At 36.6% G+C, this 22,089-nt stretch overlaps 1 protein-coding gene across 2 annotated transcripts in view; it reads left to right on the forward strand.

The window, feature by feature from the left end:
- The window catches only part of TTN (titin), a 284,068-nt gene that overhangs the window by 86,828 nt on the left and 175,151 nt on the right, over positions 1-22,089 (forward strand). For both annotated transcript variants that reach the window (XM_058300570.1, XM_058300571.1), the window contains 34 exons: positions 34-315; positions 466-744; positions 836-1,123; positions 1,306-1,584; positions 1,675-1,953; positions 2,049-2,327; positions 2,465-2,752; positions 2,888-3,175; positions 4,493-4,774; positions 5,014-5,292; positions 5,747-6,028; positions 6,144-6,422; positions 6,905-7,192; positions 7,304-7,582; positions 7,696-7,974; positions 8,060-8,338; positions 8,845-9,132; positions 9,284-9,571; positions 10,023-10,313; positions 12,096-12,383; positions 12,603-12,695; positions 12,815-13,100; positions 13,905-14,088; positions 14,295-14,384; positions 14,475-14,742; positions 14,851-15,111; positions 16,697-16,906; positions 17,128-17,205; positions 17,309-17,335; positions 17,639-17,698; positions 17,967-18,050; positions 19,438-19,509; positions 20,452-20,499; positions 21,326-21,730. In XM_058300570.1, the coding sequence (XP_058156553.1) occupies positions 34-315; positions 466-744; positions 836-1,123; positions 1,306-1,584; positions 1,675-1,953; positions 2,049-2,327; positions 2,465-2,752; positions 2,888-3,175; positions 4,493-4,774; positions 5,014-5,292; positions 5,747-6,028; positions 6,144-6,422; positions 6,905-7,192; positions 7,304-7,582; positions 7,696-7,974; positions 8,060-8,338; positions 8,845-9,132; positions 9,284-9,571; positions 10,023-10,313; positions 12,096-12,383; positions 12,603-12,695; positions 12,815-13,100; positions 13,905-14,088; positions 14,295-14,384; positions 14,475-14,742; positions 14,851-15,111; positions 16,697-16,906; positions 17,128-17,205; positions 17,309-17,335; positions 17,639-17,698; positions 17,967-18,050; positions 19,438-19,509; positions 20,452-20,499; positions 21,326-21,730 (7,830 nt within the window). The remainder of the gene's footprint in view (positions 1-33; positions 316-465; positions 745-835; positions 1,124-1,305; positions 1,585-1,674; positions 1,954-2,048; positions 2,328-2,464; positions 2,753-2,887; positions 3,176-4,492; positions 4,775-5,013; positions 5,293-5,746; positions 6,029-6,143; positions 6,423-6,904; positions 7,193-7,303; positions 7,583-7,695; positions 7,975-8,059; positions 8,339-8,844; positions 9,133-9,283; positions 9,572-10,022; positions 10,314-12,095; positions 12,384-12,602; positions 12,696-12,814; positions 13,101-13,904; positions 14,089-14,294; positions 14,385-14,474; positions 14,743-14,850; positions 15,112-16,696; positions 16,907-17,127; positions 17,206-17,308; positions 17,336-17,638; positions 17,699-17,966; positions 18,051-19,437; positions 19,510-20,451; positions 20,500-21,325; positions 21,731-22,089) is intronic.

A 22,089-nucleotide genomic window follows, 5' to 3' on the forward strand; every position in this document is an offset into this window, starting at 1 on the left:
TTTTCCTCTGTCACCACTAATTTCTTTCATTAGAACCTCCACGATTCGTGAAAAAGCTAAGTGACACTTCAACTCTTCTTGGGGATGCTGTTGAGTTGCGGGCTGTGGTAGAAGGCTTCCAGCCAATTTCTGTTGTTTGGCTGAAAGACAAAGGTGACATCATCAGAGAGAGCGAAAAAACAAGGATTTCATTTGTTGAGAACATTGCAACCCTCCAACTTGAGAGCCCAGAAGCATCTGATTCTGGAAAATATGTGTGTCAAATTAAAAATGATGCTGGAATGAGAGAATGTTCAGCAGTCTTGACTGTACTAGGTTAGTAGCAAAGTGCAGCCTGAAAAAAAATTAAAGTTGATCAAGCCATGATCATTTCTACACATAGTACACTTACCCAATAATATATTGATTACACTCTTAATATGGAATGTGACTTGGTTTTCAGTGGCAATATACTTCTTCTTTTAGAACCAGCCAGAATCATAGAAAAGCCAGAACCCATGACTGTCACTACTGGAAATCCGTTTGCATTAGAATGTGTAGTGACTGGAACACCAGAACTTTCAGCCAAGTGGTTCAAAGATGGAAGAGAATTATCTGCAGATAGCAAGCATCACATTACATTCGTCAAGAAAGTGGCTTCACTTAAAATCCCTTGTGCAGAAATGAGTGACAAGGGGTTATATAGCTTTGAAGTGAAAAACAGTGTTGGTAAAAGTAACTGCACCGTTTCTGTCCATGTTTCGGGTGAGTAGTATGAAGTTTTTATGTTTATGATTTTTCCAGAAAGGAAAAAGGAAAACCTCACTTTAAACGGATAACTACCTTCTTCACATAGATCGAGTCGTGCCTCCTTCCTTCATCCGCAAGTTGAAAGACGTCAAAACCGTCCTGGGAGCCTCCGTTGTTCTGGAGTGCCGAGTCTCTGGCTCTGCTCCAATTTCAGTTGGCTGGTTTCAGGATGGCAATGAGATCGTTAGTGGGCCCAAATGTCAGTCCAGCTTTTTGGAAAATGTCTGTACGTTGAATCTGAGCTTATTGGAGCCCTCTGACACAGGGACATACACGTGTGTGGCTGCCAACATAGCTGGTTCTGACGAATGCTCAGCAGTTCTGACGGTCCAAGGTCAGTGTGCGAGGACCGGGCTGCTACCCTTCTAACATCTCTTTCCCTGACTTAATTCCTGTCTTTTGGGGAATTCCTTTATTTTGTCTTTTTACTCTTCACATTTCTTTAGAAGCAAAAATGCCCCTGACTTGGATTCCTTTCTTTCTCTTCCTCCCCAACCCCTACCCCGGGTTATCTAGAACCACCATCTTTTGAACAAACCCCTGAGTCTATGGAAGTTTTACCTGGAACAAGCCTCAGTTTCACTGGTGTCATTAGAGGCACTCCACCTTTTAAAGTCAAATGGTTTAAAGGGAGCAGAGAACTAGTGTCAGGGGAGTCGTGCTCCATCTCTCTGAAGGACTTCGTCACAGAACTGGAGTTGTTTGAGGTGGAGCCGTTGCAGAGTGGAGACTATTCCTGCCTTGTTACTAATGATGCTGGTAGTGCTTCCTGTACCACTCACCTTTTTGTGAAAGGTTGGTTCTTTTCTCCAATTCATGTATTTTTTTATATTTCTAAGTCTTCATTGAAGATGTGAATTTTACCCTCACGTTTTCTCCTTATAGAACCAGCCGCCTTTGTGAAAAGATTGGCTGATTTCAGTGTTGAGTCAGGAAGCCCCATAGTTCTCGAAGCTACATATACTGGCACACCTCCAATCTCTGTGAGCTGGATGAAGAATGAATTCCCTCTTTCACAGTCTCAGAACTGCAGTATTACCATGACAGAAAAATCAACGATACTGGAGATTCTTGACAGCACCATAGAGGATTATGCGCAATATAGTTGCTTGATAGAAAATGAGGCTGGTCAAGATATTTGTGACGCATTGGTGTCTGTCTTAGGTGTGTTGACAGTTACCTCTTTTTATTACTCTCTTTCTTTTAAAACATCCTCTTGAGGTTAGCATGATGATTGATTACCATCCTCTGTATCTTAGAACCGCCTTATTTTACTGAACCCCTGGAACATGTGGAAGCAGCCATTGGAGAACCTACAACTTTACAGTGTAAAGTGGATGGAACCCCAGAAATTAGAATTTCTTGGTATAAAGAGCACACAAAGCTACGGTCAGCTCCAGCATATAAAATGCAGTTCAAAAATAACATTGCCTCCTTAGTAATCAACAAAGTGGATCACAGTGACGTCGGCGAGTATACATGCAAGGCAGAGAACAGTGTGGGGGCAGTCGCTTCTTCAGCTGTGCTTGTTATCAAAGGTGATGAAGGTTTTTAACAAGTCTTGCTGCATGTTGACAGATCCATTTTCTTATAAACATCAAAATTGTAATAGATTGAAATATGTGGAGGATGATTTTGCGCTTGTAAATAAGGGTTATCTTTAACTTATTTACAGAGCGCAAGCTTCCACCTTCCTTTGCAAGAAAACTGAAGGACGTCCAAGAGACCCTTGGCTTCCCAGTTGCATTTGAATGTCGCATCAATGGCTCAGAACCTCTTCAAGTGTCTTGGTACAAAGATGGAGTACTTTTGAAAGATGATTCTAATTTGCAAACATCTTTTATTCATAATGTAGCAACTCTTCAGATTTTGCAAACTGACCAGAGCCATGTTGGTCAGTACAACTGTTCAGTTTCTAATCCTCTTGGGACTGCATCATCCAGTGCCAAGCTCATTCTCTCAGGTGAGTAATTCATCACATTTCCCTCTTCGTGATAAAGCAGCTTCACTGCTCAGGCCACCAAAGGACCAGTATCATTTAGTTTCTGTCTGGGAGCATGGAAACTGAAGTCACCTTGTTGGTCTTCCTTCTTTTCAGAGCATGAAGTGCCTCCTTTCTTTGATCTAAAGCCTGTATCAGTAGATCTTGCTCTTGGAGAAAGTGGTTCTTTCAAATGCCATGTAACTGGCACTGCACCAATCAAAATCACATGGGCCAAAGACAACCGGGAGATTCGCCCTGGAGGCAACTACAAAATGACTTTGGTTGAAAATACCGCCACTCTGACAGTTCTCAAAGTAGCCAAAGGCGATGCTGGGCAGTACACCTGCTATGCAAGCAATGTTGCTGGGAAAGACTCTTGTTCTGCTTATCTGGGTGTACAAGGTACTTGTTAGAGTGAACTACCAAGGTCTCCCTTTTACCTTTTCAATATCTTAAAATATAGGAGAGGGTGTGCCAGAAAGATATGTTTAAAGGAGGGACCATGGTCTAATGGTTAGAAATGAACAAAAGGACTGAGGGTCTTCCAAACATGATCAAGTTAAAAAAAAAAATGTTAAAAAGTTTTAAACTGGGAAGACATGGACTAGAAGGAATATTTTCAAAGACCCCATAGAGACTAGGGAAAGAGTGAAAATAAATGTTTCACAGAATTGCAAGATAACCCCAGTCTGAAAGACGTTATTTTGGGAAAAACAAAAGGAAGTAACCTCAAATGATTTTTTTTCTACGGTAGTTAGTAACTGAAAGGATTTTGTCCCTCTAAGGGATAGCAGAACCCCAAACTATCAAGCCTCGCCAGAAGAATCCAGATTAATGTTGAGGACCACTTCCTTTTCCCCACTAGCCCTACTTAAATAACATTGGAAACCAGTGTTCTAGGGAACACATCAATACTCCTTTTGAAGCTAACATTAGAGAAGATAACCATGTCTCTCTACAGAATGGTCACGGTACCTCTTGTCAGAAATTATATACTTGACTCAATGGACTGCTAGTCTAACCCATTAGAGCATTTTTAAGTATTTTTGTGTGTGTGGTGGTGGTTTATAAATACCTTGAAATTAAAATAGAATTAGATTTGCTCTATGTCATATAGGTATTCATTTTTATCCTCCTAAGTCTAGATTTTTGCCTCAGTTAATGAAGAAAGCATTGTTCTCACTCACATCAAAGGGAAAGTAAGAAGGTTGGTGAAGTATCTGTTTCAGGGCTGTAAGACAAAGTGGCACAAATCAGAGTAAGATAATCTGACCCAATCCATGTTGCTATTCCACCTCTTCATAGCACATAACTATTTTTTTGCAGTTATAGGAAGTAGATGTTCTCCATAGAACATAGAAAAATAATCACTCTTTCATTCCCTGTAATCCTTCAGAGGGCTTCCACTGACAGATGCACTCTCCTCCCTCTGCTTTTAGTACTAGAGAAGTGATCCTTTTGCTGGGAAGATAACTGCACAATAGGGATTAATGCCTCTTCCTCCTCCCTTTTGCAACAGTACTTGATGTAGATGCTTAACAAAAGTAAATGTATTCAATTGAGGGATTTACTATTTGGTTTTGATGTTTTCTTCCTTGAACTGCATCAGATGAATTTGTTTTCCAGATCTGTTTGACATAAATGCCCTTTTTCACTTTGTTTTGACTTATACATGCCTTTTCCTTCCCTCAACCTGTGTTTTCCCTCCTGGTTCTACAGAACCACCCAGGTTCATTAAGAAGCTAGAGCCTTCAAGGATCGTGAAACAGGATGAATATACAAGATATGAATGCAAAATAGGCGGGTCTCCAGAAATCAAAGTTTTATGGTACAAAGATGAGACTGAAATTCAAGAGAGTAGTAAATTCAGAATGTCATTCGTTGACTCAGTGGCAGTGTTGGAAATGTACAACCTCAGTGTTGAAGACAGTGGAGACTACACGTGTGAGGCCCGCAATGCAGCAGGCAGTGCAAGTAGCAGCACTTCCCTAAAAGTTAAAGGTCAGAGTTTATTCTCCGTTTGTGTTTTTTAACATTAGCCTCCTCTCTAGTTGTCCCCACAACTTCCTGGCTGTCTTGCTGTCGATGTCTTAAAACTGTTAAAGGATACAGTAAAAAATTGAATGTGATGTTTTTTCTGTCTTTGATGGAATGGAAAACTGATTCTTGCTTGTAGCTATGTATTTAAAGAATACATTTTCATTTTCCTTGTTTCTAATTCAATTACCTTCCAATTTTAGAACCGCCCATTTTCCGCAAAAAGCCTCATCCCATTGAGACACTGAAAGGAGCTGATGTTCACCTTGAATGTGAGCTTCAGGGAACTCCTCCATTTCAAGTTTCTTGGCACAAAGACAAGAGAGAAATCCGAAGTGGCAAGAAGTACAAGATAATGTCTGAGAACTTCCTTACGAGCATTCACATCCTGAATGTTGATGTTGCAGACGTTGGGGAATATCAGTGTAAAGCCACGAACGACGTGGGGAGTGACACTTGTGTTGGTTCTATATCTCTGAAAGGTTAGATTGACCTCATTCTCTTCTGCTCATCATTTTCCTTCACATTTTAATAGTCTGCGCCCCTCTCCCCCCCCCCCCCCTTTGCTATGGTCCAGTCCCTCATCCTGGCACTCTCTTCCACCTTTTCTTTATACTTCTTCCAACCCCTTTTATCTTTAGTGTGCTCTCCATTTCAAATCAAATCCTACCAAATAGCCTTTAAGAGCATTTTGCCAATAAGTTTTGATTGGATTTAGAGGTTTGATTGGTTCTGAGGTTAGCACAGAACAAGGTATCCTACTCTTTCTACTTAACACAAACGTTAATGTATCCCTGCTGCCATCTATCTCCAGTGCTGCTTTTTTAAGAAATGGAAATAATACATTATCACTTGTTTGATTCCTAGCATTCATGCTTTGAGAGAAATACTGTTAGTTCCACACTTTTAAAGCCTTGTTTTCCCTTTTTCTAACAGCTCCACCAAGATTCGTGAAGAAGCTTAGCGACATCTCTATCCTTGTCGGTGAAGAAGTTCAGCTACAGACTACCATTGAAGGCGCTGAGCCAATTTCAGTGGCGTGGTTCAAAGATAAGGGGGAAATCGTCAGGGAAAGTGAAAACATATGGATTTCTTATTCAGAAAACATTGCAACTCTTCAGTTTTCACGAGTGGAACCAGCCAGTGCTGGGAAATACACCTGTCAGATCAAAAACGATGCTGGAATGCAAGAGTGCTTTGCTACTCTTTCCGTTCTCGGTTAGTACAAAGTCAGTGGTATCATGAAAAGAGTCTCACACTCACCAGTATCTGTGTTTTCTTTAATTTTTCAATTTAACTTTAAAATTCAGCTGTAATTCCCATCTCATTTCAGAGCCTGCAGCAATTGTGGAGAAGCCAGAATCCATGAAAGTCACCTCAGGGGATACCTGTACCTTGGAGTGTGCAGTAGCTGGCACCCCAGAACTCAGTACTAAGTGGTTTAAGGATGGAAAAGAGCTGACAAGTGACAGCAAATACAAAATCAGCTTCTTCAACAAAGTATCTAGCCTTAAGATTATCAACGTGGCACCCAGTGACAGTGGGCTTTACAATTTTGAGGTGCAAAACCCGGTTGGCAAAGACAGCTGCACAGCCTCGGTTCAAGTTTCAGGTGGGTTAGTTGGGCTTTTGTTTCATCATTATAATAATGTAGTTCCTCCTTTACATATATGGGAGTGGCACCCTCTGAATTAGCCAGATCAGATATAACGTACTTGTGGAAGTAAAAGAAACCAAGGTTCAGGGTTCTATCACCCCTCTCTTTTTTTGGAAAAGTTTCCACAATTCATCATGGTAGGAGTAAAACTAAAGCTCTGAAGAGGGTTATAATGATCTTCTTCTATCATTTTTGCTGGAATAAGTCACTATATGTGATTCACAGCAAAGAGAGACCAAAATCCCTAACCAGTCTACTAGCACATCTTGTTCATTAATTCTCAGGCTTTCGATTATGTGTACCTCTAAGGAATTCTTTGATACTCTCACAAAAGAGCCAAATGAATCTAGGGATATTTCATCAGAAAAAGACAATAATCTCTTTCATATCGTTTTATAACTCTTGTCCCTTGTTTGTTTGCTTTTCATCACATTCAGACCGAATTGTTCCTCCTTCATTCACAAGAAAATTGAAAGAGACGAATGGTCTATCCGGGTCCTCTGTTGTAATGGAGTGCAAAGTCTATGGATCACCTCCCATCTCTGTCTCCTGGTTCTATGAAGGAAATGAGATCAGCAGTGGAAGGAAATACCAGACTACCTTGACAGATAACGCTTGTGCTTTAACTGTGAACATGCTGGAAGATTCAGATGCTGGCAACTACACATGTGTAGCTACTAACGTGGCTGGCTCTGATGAATGCAGCGCATCTTTGACCGTGAGAGGTGGGTTAAAAATATAGATAAAATAGAATTACATTTCATAGTTTTTAATGCATTTTTATTGCCACATTTCATAAATATTTAACTTTTTCTGATATGTGCTTTTGTGTTTAGAACCACCATCTTTTGTTCAGAAACCAGATCCCATGGATGTTTTAACTGGAACAAATGTAACTTTCACAAGCATTGTGAAAGGAACACCTCCTTTCAGTGTCAGCTGGTTCAAGGGCAGCAGTGAACTAGTACCAGGAGACAGATGTAATGTGTCTTTGGAGGATTCAGTTGCTGAGCTGGAGCTGTTTGATGTAGATACATCGCAAAGTGGAGAATATACTTGCATAGTTAGCAATGATGCGGGCAAGGTTTCCTGTACAACACATCTCTATGTGAAAGGTTTGTTTGACTGCTGCTCCAAGTTTTTACAATAGTCATGCATACAGAATTGGATTTGTCTATAGCTGTGTGTATTTGTGTTTGCATTCATACTTTCAATGTGTTATCTATAGCCCCAGCCAGATTTGTGAAGAGGCTCAATGATTATAGCATAGAGAAAGGAAAACCCCTCATCTTAGAGGGCACATACACTGGAACTCCACCCATATCAGCTACATGGAAGAAAAATGGCTTAAATATAACTCCTTCTCAGAGATGTACGATCACCACAACAGAAAAGTCTGCAATCCTGGAAATTCCCAGTAGCACAGTAGAGGATGCAGGACAATATAACTGCTACATTGAAAATGCTTCTGGAAAAGATTCCTGTTCAGCACAAATACTGATACTAGGTTTGTCATGATTGCACAGTCCTATCTTTTCATACAAGCAATCATTCTGGCCTCTTTCATTACTGATTATCTCTCTTGACTACAGAACCTCCGTACTTTGTCAAGCAATTGGAGCCTGCTAAGGTGATGGTCGGAGATTCTGCCTCTTTACAATGCCAGCTTGCTGGAACCCCTGAAATTGCAGTGTCCTGGTATAAAGGAGATACAAAATTGAGACCCACAGCTGCCTACAAAATGCACTTTAGGAACAATGTTGCTACACTGGTGTTCAACCAGGTTGAGAGTAAGGACAGTGGAGAATACATCTGCAGAGCTGAAAACAGTGTGGGAGAAGTTTCCTCATCAACTTTCCTTACTGTTCAAGGTGATTGAAATATTTTTAAAGCAAATGAATCAGTGTTTCTTTTGTACTAGATTTAAATAATCTGGTGAGAGCCTTCTTTCTTGGAAAATCTTCCCAAATGCTAAATTTTCTGCTTTGGTAATGCCACCTACAGTTAGCTTCTTGTAGTTTCCTATAGCCTTTACAGAGAGCAGAAGGGAAACAAAATCTTCATTTGGAAGGGTCTTATAGTTATTTGTCTCTTTAATTAATTTAGAGAAATAAGTGATCTTGTGTTTTAAAATCACTCCCTGAGTGTCTTCTAAAGCTAACTTTCAAGCCAGTCTTGAAAAGTAGGAGACTGTTGCATGCCTGGAGACATACCTTAAGCCAATCAATGTTTCTGTTGCTTACTGGTCTTTGCACCTGCTCCAATTAGAGTGGTTCAGGGTAAAACTTTTGTGCTCCAAAGGTGTACTGGTATTCTGAGAATATACAGTAAATTTTAACTATCTAGAGCATTTATTACTTTAACCCTGTTTCTACAGAGAAAAAACTTCCACCATCATTTTCTCGACAACTGAGAGATGTTCAAGAAACAGTTGGTTTGCCAGTTGTTTTTGAATGTGCCATAACGGGATCAGAGCCTATCATGGTATCTTGGTTTAAAGACGGCAAGCCCTTGAAAGATGGCCCAAATGTGCAAACGTCAGTTTTAGATAATGTAGCCACTCTCAATATTTTTAAAACGGATCGGAGCCTTGCAGGGCAGTATTCTTGCACAGCTACAAATCCTATAGGCTCTGCTTCTTCTAGTGCCAGACTCATTCTTACAGGTTGGTAAATTCTTACACTTCTTCCTATTTCTGTAATTAAAACTTGTATTGTCAAATACAGAATGAATAAGGGAGAAAACATCACTAGTTCTACAAAGTGAGCGGTCCCATGTTTGGAGCCTGAAAATTTGTCTTTCTGATCTTTTCTTAGAGGGGAAGAACCCCCCCTTTTTCGACATCCCCGTTGCCCCTGTGGAGGCTGTGGTGGGAGAAAGTGCTGACTTTGAGTGCCACATCACTGGAACACAACCGATAAAGGTCAGCTGGGCCAAAGATAACAGAGAGATACGAAGTGGCGGAAACTACCAGATTAGTTATCTGGAAAACAGTGCCCACCTAACAATCCTAAAGGTTGACAAAGGGGACTCTGGACAATATACCTGCTATGCTACAAATGAAGTAGGAAAGGACTCCTGCACAGCCCAGCTTAATATAAAAGGTAACGTTTATTTTGTGTGTAGTATAACAGAGTGTAATCACTTTATATTATATCCTAAGGGTGAAGTTTTTAACAAATGAAAAGTTAGGACAACAACTTTTAACAAATGACATAAAGCTGTTTAAGATAAAATAAGTTCCTTTAAAGAAAAAGCCATCTCTTTTTCTAATCCGCATTTTTCTAAAACTTTATATATCCTACATAACCCTAAAACCATTGTCTTTTTACAAATCTCAATCTGTAAATGCCATTAACTAATCTTATCACTCATCCCCAGAAGTCAGAGAACAGTTTAATAGAAGCCTCAGTGTATGTATAAACAGCATACACTGATATGCTGTTTAGTTGGCAGCACTGACTTTTAACAAAAAAGATTACCTTTTTAAAAATCTAGTGTTTAAAACCTGCTCCTACATGATTCCACTTCATGTATCCTTGTAATTGCTTACAGAGCGGCTAATCCCACCAAGCTTCACTAAAAAACTCTCAGAGACGGTAGAAGAAACAGAAGGGAATTCTTTCCGGCTTGAGGGGCGTGTTGCTGGTTCCCAGCCTATAACTGTTGCTTGGTACAAAAATAACATGGAGATACATCCAACTGCAAACTGTGAGATAACATTTAAGAACAACATACTACTACTGCAAGTAAAGAAAGCGGGCATGGCTGATGCTGGTTTGTACACATGCAAAATTTCAAATGATGCAGGATCTTCTCTATGTACATCGTCAATTGTTATCAAAGGTTAGTTAACTTTACAGTCACTGGTCTGTTGCATTTCTCTTCACTGCCTCCTAGATAGCCATGTGCATTTATTCTTACATTTTGACCAATGTACAGATACAACAGATATAAATATACATTATTTAATTGGCTTACAATTACTTCCCATATGTTATATATGGGAATATATATTATAATTGAATATACTAATATATATTATAATTTGAAATTTAATTATGTGGCTAAGCAAAGCAGATGTCATTTATAAATGGATGGAAGTCTTAGCTTCTAAGTCATATCCCAAAACTCTCATTAGGTAGTAAAACATGTAAATCTATTGTGAAATGCATGCATACATGACATATTTTTTGAAGCACATTTGTTTTGAAAATTTTTTAAATTACTAGTCATTGAATATTGCACTAGCTTTTCTTATTAAGAGTTGTATTACAATAAAAAACATTCTGTTTTCTAAGTAAATTTCTAAAGAAGAATGGTTAAACATATAATTCCAAAGCTTTTGGCCTGTGAATGAATGTTAATCCCAGAAAGAAAGGTAAAATTTGCTCAAAAAGGAAAAAAAAGACATGTGGAAAGACATCACTGCATGCCATTATGTAAAATGTACACAGTGATAGCTTGAGGCAAAAAAAAAAAAGACTCTGTTGTTTAAGGAGATCTTCCCTGTCTGAGTCTCTGATTATTATGGCTTCATCCAGATAATTTTGCTATAGAGTCATCAAAATCACTTTATAAACCAAACTCTGAGCAGCTTGGAATCAATTACCAGCTCTGAAGATCTAGATTGTCAGCTCAGACTACACAGATACTACAAATAAATTAATATCAAGTTGTTCGAATTTAAAATTCAAACTTTCATTACTTATTTACTAGAATTTATGAGTTTATTTTTGAAACATGTTTAGTAAAATGAAAAATATGTGCTTAGCAATGGTTTACCTCATTATTTACATTCTTGATGGTTTTGCCTTTGAGTCCATAAATGTTTTCTATTGAATTTTGAGACTACTTGTCTATCAAATCCTCCCCCACAAAAATGACATCAGAAGTTTTTGTCTTTGTAATCACAAATATTGACCTTCTTCTTCTTATATATGTAGATCTAATAACGATTGGATAAAATTATTATATAATACAGAGTTCCACATAGATTTCCTGTCATGTTCATCTTATCTTCTTCATTGGTTTTCATTTGAACACTGAGCTTCAACTTATAATCCTTTTTTATGCTAAATTTGAATTTTAAAAACAACTGTAGCTACATTTAATAGCTAAAGATGAACTTCAGAAATTCACATATTAACATGTGGGTTAATGGATTACTCACGTGCTAGCTTCTTTCCCAGAGGGTAGCAATGATTGACACTCTAGATGAGCAAAATTCCCCAATAAGCCCCTGGTTTTTAGGGTTCAGTAAAAATACAGCTGTACGCAGGTTTGAGAGAATCAATAGTGTGCTAGATGGCACAGAAGTTTATAGTTACTGCCAGTACAGTATTTACAGTACTTAATCAGGAAACAAATGCTTGGCTGATTTGTGGACAGAATGGAATCTGTTTTTTGCTTGTTTTTAGACCTTTATATATTTTTAAAAATCCAACAAATGTAACTATCACATCCAGAGAAGAATAGCCCAACATACATTTCTGGTCTAGGCCAGCAACCAGTGTTACCTGTTAGAGGCAAAACTGGCTGCTCTTAGTTTGTTTCTTTTTTTGGAATTAAATACTTTTTTTCTTTTTTTGCACTTCTATTCTGATTAAAATACCTTTTACATTCCAGAACCTAAGCAGCCACCAGTGTTCGATCAGCATCTTACTCCTGTAACAGCCAGTGAGGGAGAATTTGTGCAGCTCACCTGCCATGTTTGGGGATCTGAGCCAATTAGGATCCAGTGGCTGAAGGCTGGCAGGGAAATAAAGCCATCAGACAATTGCAGCTTCAGTTTTGCTAATGGAACAGCTGTGCTGGAGCTCAAGAATGTGGCTAAAGCAGATTCAGGAGATTATGTGTGTAAAGCTTCAAATGTGGCTGGCAGCGATACTTCCAAATCTAAAGTGACCATTAAAGGTACAGACACCTAAAAAAATACTTTTCAGATTAAACCAACAACTGCTTACATTTATTTTCTTAAAATTTAATTACGAGTGGATTGTTAGAAATATCAATTATTGCTCATTTGCAGTTTGTAGCTTCCTTATTTTAAGCTCCTCTTATTTTATATAGGGGAAATGTATATTACAATTTTAAGGTAACTGTAATAATGTAACATGTAAACACATTTTTCAGACAAACCAGCTCCAGTCCCAGCAGCGAAGAAAGTAGCAGTAGATGGAAAACTTTTCTTCGTATCGGAACCTCAGAGTATCAGAGTTGTCGAAAGTAAGTTCTTTATGAAAAATATGTGTTTTCCTTTCTTGAACCTTTTACTATTGTTTCGTTTTAGAAGAACTGCTTTTGGAAATTAAAATTTTTATTTATTTGTTTTCATTACTTCTTAGAAACCACTGCAACATTCATTGCAAAAGTTGGTGGTGATCCCATCCCAAATGTTAAATGGACAAAAGGGAAATGGAGACAACTGAACCAAGGAGGTCGCATTTTTATCCACCAGAAAGGCGATGAAGCAAAGCTGGAAATTAGAGACACCTCAAAAACAGATTCTGGCTTATACAGATGTGTTGCCTTTAACAAACATGGTGAAATTGAAAGTAACGTTAACCTACAAGTAGATGAAAGGAAGAAACAAGAAAAAATTGAAGGAGATCTTAGAGCAATGCTGAAAAAGTAAGTTTACTAAAAAAGCATTTAAATATACGTTGTCCTGGTAAAATAGCCATTCATGTAACGCAATTTTCCTGTAACAAAAGGGGTCTCTCAATAGGCATGCACCATCCCTACCAAGATTGATATTTTTTTAACAAAGATAAGCAAATGTACCACATGGTTGGAAGTTAATGGATCATTAGGATCAACTTCTGAATAATCATGAGAAATTTTTAAGAATGAGGTGAATTTTTGTTAAAATTTTAAACAAAAGGAAGTGGCCTGCAAGGAAGTCTGAGTATTTTTATATATGTATATGTGTCTCAGTATGAAATTTTTGTTTCCAGCTATGCTTTTTGATGCCATGATCAACTGTTTGAAACATTTTCCATAATTACCAATAATTTCAATATAATTTATGGCTCAATATAATTATTGAATTAATTATTGACTTAATTTTTAATCTCCATTCATCTTTCTTATGGCGTGCTATTTATCCCTTATTAATGTTTCCCATTATTGTTATTATTTTTCCTTACATTATTGTTTTTCATTAGGTCTTGGCTGAAAAGTTTTCAGAAATTCTTCTATCATCCTTTTATAAACCCTATGATCAAATTTCTGTACTTTGTAACACTTGTCCAATCTTAATCCACTCCATTTCCAAATCCACTTTTTTTATTCTTCCATAGTTAATCTAGTAGAGTAAATTTTACTCAACTAATTATTTTAGGAAAATTTTAAAACTTGATGAGATTTTTAATGATGATAGACAATTAAAAATAAAAAGACAGATGATTTATGTTTATTTCCTTTCTTATTTAGGACTCCAGTCTTAAAGAAAGGATCTGGGGAAGAAGAGGAAATTGATATCATGGAACTCCTCAAAAATGTCGATCCTAAAGAGTATGAAAAATATGCCCGCATGTATGGAATCACCGACTTCCGAGGGCTTCTACAAGCATTTGAACTGCTAAAGCAAAGTCAGGAAGAAGAAACACATAGAATGGTATCATCTTTTGTATATAGCATCACCATCAAAAAGTTCACATTTGAAACATCTAATATGTGCCCTTTGAATGACCAGACTGCCACAGTTGTACTAGGTCATTTTGTATTACCTAAACAGCATCAGGAATGGAAGTTGAATTTAATCGTGCACCTTCTAATTCAATTTTTTTCCTATATGTAATACTTATCCTTTTTTTACCTTAGGAAATTGAGGAAATAGAGAAATCAGAAAAGGAAGAAAAGGAATTTGAGGAGCTTGTCTCATTTATTCAGCAAAGGCTAACACAGACAGAGGTGAGATGAATTATGCTGATAAAGTGAACAAATTACTGGGAATTTTAAGAGGTGAAGTGGCTGACTGGTTTCCATTCTGTATTCTCCTAGCCTGTCACTCTCATCAAGGATATTGAAAACCAGACAGTTTTGAAAGATGATGATGCTGTCTTTGAAATTGACATTAAAATTAATTATCCAGAAATCAAGCTTTCATGGTACAAAGGGACTGAGAAACTAGAACCCAGTGATAAATTTGAAATACGCATCGATGGTGACCGCCATACACTCAGAGTCAAAAACTGTCAACTTAAAGATCAGGGCAATTATAGATTGGTTTGTGGTCCACACATTGCCAGTGCTAAACTAACTGTAATTGGTAAGTTAAAAAAAACATAAAGTTTATTTTAAAAACTTGAGAATAATTTACTGCTGAGCGCATCTGAATGGACTATTGATCAAAATGTGTATTTTATCATATGAACAGAGCCTGCTTGGGAACGGCATCTTCAGGATGTTACTTTAAAAGAAGGGCAGACTTGTACCATGACATGCCAGTTTTCTGTGCCAAATGTAAAATCTGAATGGTTCAGAAATGGCAGAATCCTTAAACCCCATGGAAGACATAAAACAGAAGTGGAGCACAAAGTCCACAAATTGACCATTGCAGATGTTCGAGCAGATGACCAGGGTCAGTACAGCTGCAAATATGAAGACCTTGAAACGTCAGCAGAGCTGAGAATTGAAGGTGGGTGAAAGATTGGATGGAGTTGTTATTGTTTGCAGCACAGGACAACTGCAAATGTGCGGGACCTCTGCAACCCTGTCATTGAACACATCCCCCAAAAGCTCATGTGCTCTCATTTCCCAGCACAGGTATTCATAACGTTCACTCAGGACTCAAAATTCACACAAAATCAAAAAGGAAAATGTTCAAATCATTGTCCATCCTCTTGCATAGTTCTTTTTACCAGAGGCAGATTTCAATCTGGATTAAGACGTATCTTTCTAATATTATATCTGTTTAAAACCTAATTTCCATAACTCTCACGTCTGTGATTTGATTCCTAGAAAGAAATCTCAGAAAGGACCAGCTCGTGTGGATGTAAATCTAGAAGACCTTGGCTAGGAGTTGATATTTTGCTTATAGGAATGAATTTGACTTTTATCTTTCAGAAATTTTATATAAGCTAACATTATATTTATATATAAGATGGGTGATTAGAAGCTACTTTAAAAAATATTGATATTAGGATCACATTTCAACCTTTTGAATCTGTAAAATAAAGTGGAATCTTAGGATTTAGGGATAAAAATATTCATTTCCTAATTGATTGTATACATTTTCTGAAGACACCCTTTGGGTATACTGAGCAAAATTAGCTGTAAGATAGCATCTGCTTCTAGTTGTTGGTGCCCATTTTTGGCTGTTGAAACGCAACTATATGACTTTTTTTTTTTAATGTATGCATTTGATTCTTAGATATACTTTACAATTAATATTAAAATGTGGTTATATTTTTAAAAGTTCAAAAAATTTTTTAAGGTTTTCAAATTAAAGGGTCCAGTTAAAAGCACCAATCACTTTTAAAATCTGCATGATTTTAATATGATCTGTCAAAAAAAAAGCTCACCAGAGTATGTTTGATTTCTGGGGTGGTCATGATACTGTTAAATGTTAAATTCCAGATTTCCAATAACATTTAAAGAAGGACACTCCACTCCAGCCCATTCTCCCAGGAAACATTTCTGCCATCCACAGTGGGCTGACTCCTCATGAGTGCTCACATGTACTTAGAAAGCAGGTTTCAGAACTCTTAAAATGAATCTTTTGAGATTTTGAAACGCAGATTTCCTTTCGAGCTTGAAAGTATTTCATAGGGACAGTTATTACTTATTGGATAATAAACAATTCTATAGCCTGAATAGCAAAAAAATTATTTTACTGGGGCAAAAAAATAATAATTTGGGCAATAAATTGATGAGAAAAATTAATTTTATGCTTCTTTTATTACAGCCCCCATTTCATTAACATTTTTTTAAATTTAATCTGACCTTTGGGTTATAAGAACCCTTTAAAACTGCCTTCATCTAAGTATCTTAAGAACTCTCTATACACTTTCCTGCACCGATCCTTCAGGAATACACTTAAATATTAGGATAATTTTTTGTTACTAATGCAAAAGAGAATATTTTTTCTTGTTTTGCATTTCGTCCTTGTTCTGTTGTTTTCCAAGTGGATAAAAGACAGACTTTAAATATCTGAGGAGAAAACACAGGAAAAGAAATTCCTGTCTACACATTCTAACTTTGAATTCTTTGTATTTAAACAGCTGAACCAATTCAGTTTACAAAGCGAATACAGAACATTGTAGTGAGTGAGCATCAATCTGCCACATTCGAGTGTGAAGTGTCCTTTGATGACGCCATTGTAACGTGGTACAAAGGACCAACAGAACTGACCGAGAGCCAGAAATATAACTTTAGGAATGATGGTCGCTGCCATTATATGACCATCCACAATGTGACCCCAGACGATGAAGGTAATTTAACTGACAGTCTCCCAGTGAATATATAATTTAACCCTCATACCCTCATCTGTTTTATATATTTCTGTTATTTTCAGTGCTTATACTAGGTAATTCTAAATAGACTACTTTTTCAGAAAAGAGAAGTATAAATGAATACATGTATGTATTTAAATTTAAAAAATGTTATTTTCAAGCATATCAGAAAGTAAATGTTCTATGACTCTTTTCCATAGGTGTCTATTCAGTAATCGCTAGGCTAGAACCAAGAGGTGAAGCCAGAAGCACAGCAGAGCTCTACTTAACAACTAAAGGTCAGAAAACCCCAAATGGAACCACATTGCAATCTTTGAAACAAAATAGGCTACCCAGAATGTTTTCAATACAAAAATACCCTTTTTTTTTTCCCTTGTGCAGAAATCAAACTTGAGCTGAAGCCTCCTGGTAAGTTTTCTTTTTTAAAAAAATTCAATCCATGCTTACAATACATTCCCTGTGATTTTGTAAATGACAGAAAGCCAAGCTAAAGTTTACAAAAATGTTATTTCTCTCTTCAACAAAAATAATATTCAGTAAAATTACTTTTAATAACATAAAAAGGTTAGGCTTTGTGAGTTTGAATATTAGAGGTAATGAGATGTCTTTCAGGTGATATCTAGGATCCCACTAAATGGGACCACTTAATTGTTTAATAAGCAATCTGTGTCTTCAGTGCCTCTGTGCTTATCATCACATGTCCCTTTCCAGATATTCCTGACTCCAGAGTTCCAATCCCAACCATGCCTATCAGAGCAGTACCACCAGAAGGTAAGTCCCAGAGCCGGGACACGGGTTTGTAGCTGCAGCAGCAGAATCCGAGCAAACCCTTCCAGGTTGTATTCTTCACTTCGTAAATTAAAAAGCTAAGCAAAAGAGTAGCTGCATTCATTAACATAGCTACTTTTATTTGTTTCGATTAATGAATCAGCACTATAAGTCTCTGAAGTACCGAAAGAAATGCATGAGGCTTTTCGTTATACTTCACACAAATTGGAAACTAAAACCTGTTACTGATAATGGCATTTATTTTCTTCAGAAATCCCTCCTACGGCTGTTCCTCTTATCCCTCTTTTATTACCAGCACCTGAAGAAAAGAAACCACCAGCAAAACGTATTGAAGGTATGACACGTTATCTACCAAAATGTCTTTATAATACAGAATGTAACCACTGCAGACCTAGAAATGTTTAAAGCAACACGTTGGCCCTCCAGTGGTCTAGGAGTTGAATTGCTTTTCAAAATGGAAATATCCTGTATGAAATTTGTAAGACGTGTTCTTAAAACTCTGAAAACCATCGGACAAATCAAACAATATGCTTAATATTAAAATATTTTATTTTAATGGAATCATTTAAGCCAATTTCCAGTACAGCCATGGAGATTAGCCAGATAAGTTTATAGTTTGTACAGTTTCCCAATTACTATGTTAACTCTTCACTAAAATTTACAATCTTATTACAAGAAAATATGGTTTAGAATACCTTGATCTCTGAAATTCTTTTGGTAGCTAAGAAATAAACTTACCAACAAAGAGTTCTTAAGTGTGCCAGGGATAATAGAAATTGTCCCTCTTCATTTTTCTATATATAAATTGAACCGTTTGAGCCCCAAAACTGTTCAACTAAATCAGTCAGCAGACTGTCAGGGACTTACTAGAGTTCTGGGGAGTGCAGAAGTCTATCAGAATTTTCCCAGCATAGTCAGTAAAAACTTCTGCACATCAAAGTCATATTTTTCCATAGCCACACCATTATTACTGATGTAATTTTTCCTCTAATATCCACTACAATTGTTGGCAAAAGCTTAAGCTCATTTCCATTTTTATAATTTATTTACATGAGCATAGTTAAATATATCCCATCTACTTCTGATAGCAGGGAGGAACAAGCATCCAAAATCAGAAATTAGATTTCCATTTCCATTTCTGTCGTCAGCAGTAATGATTTATCTTAAATTCTTTGAGTGCTGGTGTCAACATGACTAGGTTTGAGTAACCACTGTGAAACTTGAGAAATTAACTCATTTTAAAAAGTAAAAGACACAGTGTTGTGCATTCATGAGTACTAAGGGCCGTCATCCAGATAGGACCATTCTTTAACAACAGCAATAACAAAAGGAACGTCCACAACATACCATAGAAAGGCCTTTACTAATTTCACTCGTTACTCTCCCTCCTAGCGCCTTTACAATGTTGGTACCTAAATGAAACAAAGATGAAAAGTGTACCTTTCCTATTTTTGCTATCACTTAGAGTCACTCTCTAGGTTTTGAAGATTTTAACTCTAAGAGTCCATAAAGTCAGTGAAGATGTAAGATCACAGTACATGTTCTATCTCCCACCAAAAAAAATTTTTTGCATTCTACTTCAAAGACTTTCTGAAATAGCTATCTTGCCAGAATGTGCAGTCTCATCTTACCATTAACATATGAAAAGTAAAATATTTCAATAAACCTCCTAGATTCTTTAAAACGTTTTAGTTTCTTACATCTGATATCTACTTTTTTAGTGTCCAAAAAGGCTGTGAAGAAAGACACCAAGAAAGTTGTGAAGCCTAAAGAAGAGGTACCACCACCTGAAGGTAATATTGCTATTCAAAAGTCAGATTTAATGCTTTTTACTTGGCTAAACATTTAAACATCCTAAGGAGTGGACAGTAGGTAAGAGTCTGAAGTCACAAAATGCTTCCTCTCCCTTCACTCACTCTAATCCTCTTTGATGCAATCCTCACTGTTCTCAACTCTCTTTCTTTTTTTTTATCTCCCTTTTATCTTTCCTGTCCTTCTGTTCTTAAGTCTGCATGTGGCACCCAATGGTAACATCTGAGTTCTAGTTATCGCTGCATGTGATTTAAAGAAGGCACTGCCCTTAGTCCAATTCCTGGTCTGATTGCGCCATACCAGTGGAAGGTTAAGGATTAATGTTAATTCCAAGGCTGTTAATACACCTCTCAGGATCCTTCCTGATTCATCTGGAATGCTTTTAGGAAGAAGATGGAGTAACTAAATGTAAACAAATAGTTTTACCCATTTGACTAAGAACAGAGTACAACAACCTCCTAAAAGAAGGAGACTACCAGAGCACAAGGCACCATTCACTCAGACTTTTTTCTGAGTGGTCATTTGTGAAACATTATGGAATAAGAGAAAGGGGTAAAAGCACAGATATTTCATGAAGTTCATAATTAATAACTGAAAAAACTTGAACATGCATTTTTTAGCATTAGATACATTGAATATTCTCTTCATGTTTCATGTTAATTTAAATCATTTTAAATCAACCTAAACTAGACTCAAACTTCAAGATATTTGCATTATGATTAATATGATTTTGTGTAACATTTCTAATGAGCTAAATTTGGGAAATATAAAAGCATTTTATAATCTTCAGAAGGGATGGTATATGGATAGTTGTCATAGATCATGCATGACTAATGATGATACACAGGATTAGTAAACATTAAACAATGCATAATCTTAAATATCTAAAATTAAACATGCATTTTATGTTTTTAAATTCCCAGAGGTTGCCAAGAAGCCTCCACCTCCTACTCCCTTAATTCCAGCAAAAGGTAATTGAGAAGAAATTATTAAATGTTTATTCCATTTATTTCTGACATTTGCATTTCTGCAATTTATTATTTTTTTAGATATTAGGCTTCTGGCTTATTATAAGGTTATAGAGCCACTTCTGCTATATTAAAATCAGCATTGGAAATTATATCACACTTTCTCCTATTCCAGGAAAGGAAACCCAGGCAGATGTGTTTGCTGTCCCAGTGCAATAGATGCAAGGAATGAGGGCTGGAAAGGATGGGGCCATCCTTATTTTCTTACTATAGTCAACACAAATTTTAAGAATAACATAAATAATGGTAGCTTTAAAGAGATTTTTAAAAATTTTAATTTGTCGTATAAATTATGATTTGATTATATTTTAAATATTTTATTAAATTGACTAGAAAATTATATTCAACATTCTAAAATGTACATTTATAATTAGAAATGTGTTTGAAGGAATATTCAGAACTTAAATTAATTACAGAAGTATTAAGCATAAATTCCATAAAATTATCAAATAATACTCCATGTGAAGAAAATAGGGTTTCTAAAAACTAGAGCTCCCTTAGAACAATGGAAGATGTGTTCATTTGAAAATATTTACTGAATGCCATTTTGTTTAAACTGGAAAAATTCTCAAATCAAAAATAAAATGCACCTGGATATTCTTTTTTTTGTCCCACAGTCAGCAAATTTTAAATAGAACCAATACCCAGAGAAACTAGCAAATTATCAATATAATACTGAGATCTGAGATACTGATATTGTTTGACTATGCAGACTTTTGTTTAATGAAATAATTGTATGGGTGTAATTCATGTTATTTTTTTTTTTAAGTTCCTGAAATCATTGATGTATCCTCCAAGGCAGAAGAAGTAAAAATAACAACCATAACCAGAAAGAAAGAGGTTCAAAAAGAAAAAGAAGCTGTGTATGAGAGAAAGCAAGCAGTCTATGAGGAGAAGAAAGTTTACATAGAATCTATGGACGAACCTTATGATGAACTGGAAGTGGAACCATACACAGAGCCATTTGAAGAACCTTATTATGAAGAGCCAGAAGAAGAATACGAAGAAACCAGGGTAGAAGCTAAAAAGGAAGTTCATGAAGAATGGGAAGAAGATTTCGAAGAAGGACAAGAATACTATGAAAGGGAAGAAGGTTATGATGAAGGAGAGGAGGAGTGGGAGGAGACTTACCAAGAAAGAGAAGTAATTCAGGTTCAAAAGGAGGTTTATGAAGGTATATGTAAATTGGTAACTTTTTTCTCTTTTCCTCATTTCTGGTCAGTTCATTATATTTCCTGTACTATTAATCTTATTTGGAATGTATACAAAAGAAATGAAATTATCATTCCAGATTTTTATAAGGTTAGAAATCTTCAAAAACTTAATCTTCGAAGCAGTCACTTTTCTTCAGAATGGTTTTCATGCTTTAATATGATAAATTGAATCACCTAATCCAAAATTCCAAGTGCTATTTTGTAATGCAGAAGTTTACCTTCACTGCCTCATTGTATCTCTGCTTGGTCCTGATTCCAGACCCAGTGCTAAGAATCATGTTAGCAGTACTGATCCCAAATCTAGTACCTTACATAATTA

Source organism: Dasypus novemcinctus, chromosome 7 (assembly GCF_030445035.2).
Source record: "Dasypus novemcinctus isolate mDasNov1 chromosome 7, mDasNov1.1.hap2, whole genome shotgun sequence".
Lineage (NCBI taxonomy): Eukaryota > Metazoa > Chordata > Mammalia > Cingulata > Dasypodidae > Dasypus > Dasypus novemcinctus.